Here is a 6,000-nt window from a genome sequence, read left to right as displayed (position 1 = left end):
AGGGGAAAGTATCTTTCGTAGTACTATAGGCTGGTAAGAAGCCAGTGTTCTTAGCTGGCCTTTCTAGCTGTCACACTCATCTAGATTTCAGAAAGCCATGAGTCTGATGGTAGTTGGTGAATCTGTATGAGTGCCTTGTGCACAAAAGCATTGACAGGATTTGCCTGTACTATTCTTTCAGGGATATGTGTATAGTGAGCAGCCTTGGTGAAGATACATTATTATTTTCCTTCTGGAAGAGATCTGATGCCCCCCCTCTCCCTCTCTAGTTGGACAAAATTTAATGTAGCTCAGGTTAGACTCAAACATACTGTGTATACAAGGATGACCTTAAACCTCAAATCTGCTGGGATTACATGCAGGCACCACCATTCCCAATTTATGAGGTTCATGACCCAGGATTTCATGCATACCAAGCAAGCATCCCACCACATGAACCACCCAAGCCCATTTTAGTCAATTTTTAAGAACTTTTAAGATTACAAAGTATTTCTACAGTGAAAAGAATAAAAAATTTCATTTTCCAGAATTATACACATAAGTAAACTGAATCAGTAAGATAGCCTTGTACTATGACACAAGGCGCTTTATTAGATATGATTATAAAAAAAATTAAATATGCAAGCTTGACTGTGGAAGAGCAGGCTGAGCCACATAGGCACAAATCTATGTTTAATGTCATTGTTTCCAAGAAGTACCTTAAAAGTTAAACAATTTTAAAAAATGATTTATTTCATTTGTGTGTGTGTGTCTGTGTGTATGGAGTATATGCATGTGTACTATGCACATGAAGTGTCCCTAGAATCCAGAAGGGCATTGGATTCTCTGGAACTGGAGTTACAGATGGTTACAAGCCACCATGTGGATGCTGGAAATTGATCCTGGGTCCGCTGAAGAAATGAACACTTAACCACTGGGCTAACAGTTAACCATTTATCCATACTTAGCATTTTTTGTTGCCGTTATTCTAGAAGTGTTACATAGGAAAGTTCACCAACTTATGTAGGAAGAACAGACATACTGGGCAGGGGGAGATGGGCTGGCTGGCATTTTCATATTCTGTGATATAATGTGGAAAATTCAGAAAAAAATGAGAAGGCACAGTGGTACTATATATAAGGCAAGTCTTAGTACATTTGATACAAAAAAGGCATCTTAAGATAATATTTCTGTTGGAACATTATACACTGCAGCTTGTATTTATAAAATGGAAGAGTCCTAAGATATGATATAAAAAGACACCCCAGAGAAATGACATTTAAAATGCCACACATGAAGCTATAAAGGAGGACAGTGACATTTAACCCTCTACAGATAAAAAGTCATCTGGACACAAGCCTGACACCAGTAAGACGCCATCCACTGCAATTTCTCCAGTTTTGCCTTTGCCACGCTCTGCTTCAAAAATGACCTAATAATAGAGAGAGAATAGAAGGTTACTTAAAAACAATAATGTTAGGAAACTATCGAACAGCTGTTAGCAAGGACTAAACTCGTCTCTCTACTGTATAGAAATTGCCTTTCATATCGACTACATAGCAATGTCTTGATTATATACCAAGTGTTCACAGTGAGGATTTTGTTCAGTGAAGATAGGCTCGCAGCAAACTCTGAAGGGTTCTCAATAGTTCTGCAATTCTGAGTTGGGAACTTTTGGAATTACCATGTAAAGAAGTGAAGTAAAAATAATGCAAGATCTTTTATTGTTTACTTTTAAAATTTATTTCCTTTAAGCGCACTTGTGCACGCTTGTCTGTGTGTATGCTTCTGTGTGTGTGTACACACGTGTGTGTGTGCATGAGAACAGATGTCCATTATACATCCAAGGATGCTCTTGCCTATCCTCCCGTATCTATCTCTGAGTATTGTAATTAGAGGCATGCTCCACCACGCATGGTTTATACAGTTCTGGGGACTGAACCCAGGGTTTTGTGTACATGAGCCAATCCCTCTATCAACTGAACAACTCAGGTCCCCTCTTTGTTCTTTTATTATGTGATTATTGACCTTTTTCTTTCAAGAAACAGTTCTTGTCAAGGTGCTCCAAACTCAGTAAACTCTTCATCATTTTATCCTATTTGTTCTTTACCAAATTCATTAACCAACTTCCTCTTAAAAGAGTTTCCTTTTCCTTTATCAAACCCATTTCTACAGTAAAAGATTAGGCAGGTCTGAGTTGTCCAAAACCTCAACATTTGAAAGAAGGTTTTACCCTTGAGTGCTTACTGAGAGTCAGCCTCCAAGCCCTTGAAACTACTTACTCAAGAGTGTTTTTGTTTACCTGTAACCTTTAGCCAAGCCAGATGGTTTATGTTCAGAATGTTATTTACAATAGGGGCCTTGGGTTGTATGATATCAGTATAGCCTCTGGGAATGCTGGAGACTAAATAGCTAAGGTCAGCCTTGCGGCAATCAGATGGACCCATATGAATAGTTCTGAGGGCTTGGAGAGATAGCTCAGTGATAAAATGCTCGCCTTGTAAGCAGATGGACCTGACTTCAATCCCCAGAATGTATGTTCTTAAAGCCCTGCATAGTGATGTGCACTTGTAATGCCAGTGCTGAGGAAACAGAGGCAGGCAGGTGGATCCCCCCAAGCTTGCTTGTCAGCTGCTCTGCCATACTTGGCAAGTTCAAAGCTTGTCTGAAGAAATAAGTGGACAGGTCTGAGGAACAATACCAGAGGTGGCTATACTATGGCCTTTACATTAACAAACAGACTCGTACACACCTATCACTCACACACACACACACACACACACACACACACACACACACACACACACCTTTGGATACCAAGGTCTGGGTAAGCTTCTCTGGTGTACAATAGTTTGTGAGTCTTGCCATGTGGTTGTTGGGAAAATTAAGATCTGCTTGGGGGGTCTACTGGGGAAGGAAAACTATAAGCTTCTGTCTTGTCCTTCTGGGTCTCTATGCTTATATCCCATTTTCTCCTTGTTGATTTTAATGTATATAGACAGCAACTATAAATATAACAGTTCTTACCACTTCTATGTGATCTTCTGAAGGGTCACTCCACCCTACCCCAGAGTGGTCAACCTTAAAATAATCATAGCCTGACTGCCATTTATTGAACTAAGTTCCACACATAGAATGGATGAGAAACTTTTTTTTTTTTGCAAACATATTAAAGAAGGCATAGCCTGGTTTTCATGGAAGTTAGTAAGAGGAGCCAGACACACCAACAGGCCATTTCTGTAGAACCAGACAACCCTCATTAGTCATGCTGATCAGGCAAGTCTTGCTGTCTTTCTATTCCTGAGACCTATAGACATCAGTAAATAGTCTGTTGAATCACTGAAAAAGCAAAATGTAGATAAGGAATTCCTTCCCCACTTACACTTTTGGTAGTATCCATCCCTTGGTACAACTGGATTTTTCCTGTCTTCCACCTTCCATCCTCATTTTTAGTCTCTTCCCATGCCAGGGCATTGTTGCTGTTTTTCACGAACACTCGAAGTTTTCCTACTTTGTCCCCAGCCAGCCGGTAATCAAAGAGCAAACAGAAGTGGCTTTGGGGTGTCAAGTTGGGAAGCAGAAGTTTCAATCGGCCAATATTCTTCTTGTGCCCTGCCAGTGCAGGGACTGCCATATAGTAACCAACATCTGTAGGAGAACAAAAGTCAAGTGATAAAGGGTCTGACTATATATAATACATAAACTAGCTAGAAAAATCAACAACAATCTCCCATAGGAAGGTGCCATGTGGATTGGAGAGTTGACATCTTTTCCTATATAGAGAAGATATATATATATATATATATATATATATATATATATATATATATATATATATTGTACATGGGCATACCTGGTGCTCTTAGGGGCCAGAAGAGGGTATTGGGTCATCTGGAACTAGAATTACAGATGGTTGTTAGATGCCATTTAGGTGCTGGAAATCAAACAGCCATTGCTCTTAACCACTGAGATATTTCTCCAGCCCTAATCAAAGAATTCTTATACAGCATGGTCTGAAGAAGTTGACAAGAAAGTATTCCCATAGAAGCTGAGAGGAAAACACTGGGGATAGCGTGTAGTATTCTCCTGGTACAATTCCTGGAGACACTTTTGTGACCCTGGCTGATGCTGCCTTAGTCTTCACTGGATCTAGACACTGGTGGGTCCTCTTCCCCAGAAAAAGCATAATTCTTCTAGGTGGGCAAGATGATTCTCAGTAACAATCATTTGAAAAAGAACAACACTGGTATACTTAAAATCATTTTTGGCAATACGCAGTATCTTTGCTGTGTAAATCTCCCATGTGCCTAAGTGACCAGACAGACTTGCACACTCTTGTCTCCATTCCTTCATTTACATTGTTTAAAGTGTAATCTGAGGCTAGGACCTGAACGAGATTTAAGGATGACAGCACATGTGGAATGCTAAGCCTAAGGTGGATATAAATTAGCAAAATATTCTATTCAAGGCCAGCTAGTCTTTGGGCATTAGCCAGAGCTAGACATGTGCTATTATTAAAGAGCCTTATCCCTTATTAATCTATAAGTTCGAGGAGTTATTTCTCAGTGGGATGGTATATTGTTTTTATAACAGCATCACCAAAGTTTGTAACCATCATACCTGTTCTGGTTAATATTGATTGTCAGTTTAGAATCGCCTATGAGACAAGCCTCTGGGCATGCCTGTAAGAGATTGCCTAGAGTGGATTAGCCCTTGGAATGTCTGTGGGATTATCTAAGTTTCAATTGGGTGGGGAAATCCACTCAGAATGGGGGCAGCACCATTCCTTGGGCTGGGGTCCAGGACTGGATAAAAAAAGAGAACGGAGGATGAACATGACCATTCATCAAGCAAAGCTCCAGGATGCCTGGTGAAGTTTGAATGTCAAATAAACAACATGTTTAATTCATACTAAGAAGTCTATTTATCTCAAATGAAGGCATTCTGTACTTTATCCAGCAAACCTCTCTTCTGTGACCTCTTCAATCTCAGCTAAGGCCTACTTTCAGCTTTCCTTGAGGGTTTATCCCTCCAACAATATTAATGTATCCCGTTTCTCATCTACATTTAGCTTTGTAGGGGAAGACAAGACTATGTTGAGACCTGGTGGAGTTGTTGGAAGAAGTTATGCTGTGAGTGCCTCAGAAGCTGAGAACCTAGGGGTCATTTGCATATTGGATGTTTGCAAATAAAAGACTTCTCATTGGTGGAAAGTTCAATGTAAGATAATGCTGACCAGGTGAGCTCTCAATCTGGAGTCCCTGAGTGCTATACCTCAGCCCCAATATCTACAATCCCATGATGGAAAAAAGTAGGTACTTGTGTTAGTTTTCAAGACAGTTTCTCCAAAGATGTATTACCTCTTGGGGTTTTTTTTTTTTTTTTTTTTGGTTTTGTTTTGTTTTGTTTGTTTGTTTGTTTGTTTTTTCGAGACAGGGTTTCTCTGTGTAGCCCTGGCTGTCCTGGAGGTATTACCTCTTGTTAAACTTGGTCCACTGCCCTTGAATCTTTAGTGATGGGCTCACTAGATCAACTGCTGTGTGGGATATATTTCTTCCACCCCAGTTGCTAGCTCTAATAGGGGTTCTTGGTAGAGGTGATCAAAGCTTTCTGACTGCAGGTGCAGGCTTGCAAGGAAATATCTTGGGAAGGAGTTTGTCCTAAGGAAGGATATTTTGACTCAAGGCTGAGCTTGTACCTCCCAAAAGAAATACAATTCTCCTAGTGAGGAACTGGAGTCTGGAGATGTTATAGCAGTTGTTCCGTTACATGTCTGGCGTTCAGGAGAGCAGTATTCAATATGTGTTCCAAATACTGTCTGCAAGCCAAGTCCTCCACCCAAGGGGGAGCCAGGGCCCATCAACAGCACTGAAGCAGCCACTACAAAAGCCAGGACGTTTATGGCTCAGAGCTAAGGTTGAGAACAATCCAAGGCCAGGTGGTCAGAATGAATTCCTTAGATAACAGAAAGAAAAGCCAAGTCTTGAGTTTAGGTCATTAACTCGACACTTCTAGTGGTTT

General features: G+C 40.4%; 1 protein-coding gene across 2 annotated transcripts in view; it reads right to left on the bottom strand.

The window, feature by feature from the left end:
• Positions 1-551: 551 nt before the first annotated feature.
• The window catches only part of Egfl6 (EGF like domain multiple 6), a 57,704-nt gene continuing 52,255 nt past the window's right edge, over positions 552-6,000 (bottom strand). For both annotated transcript variants that reach the window (XM_076918261.1, XM_034485501.2), the window contains exons 11-12: positions 3,362-3,627; positions 552-1,411 (exon numbers count right to left, since the gene is read on the bottom strand). In XM_076918261.1, the coding sequence (XP_076774376.1) occupies positions 1,301-1,411; positions 3,362-3,627 (377 nt within the window). In that variant the 3' untranslated portion in view covers positions 552-1,300. The remainder of the gene's footprint in view (positions 1,412-3,361; positions 3,628-6,000) is intronic.

The sequence above is a fragment of the Arvicanthis niloticus genome, chromosome X (assembly GCF_011762505.2).
Source record: "Arvicanthis niloticus isolate mArvNil1 chromosome X, mArvNil1.pat.X, whole genome shotgun sequence".
Taxonomy (NCBI): domain Eukaryota; kingdom Metazoa; phylum Chordata; class Mammalia; order Rodentia; family Muridae; genus Arvicanthis; species Arvicanthis niloticus.
Note: the sequence above shows the minus strand (reverse complement) of the source record. Positions and strands in the feature narration are given on the sequence as shown.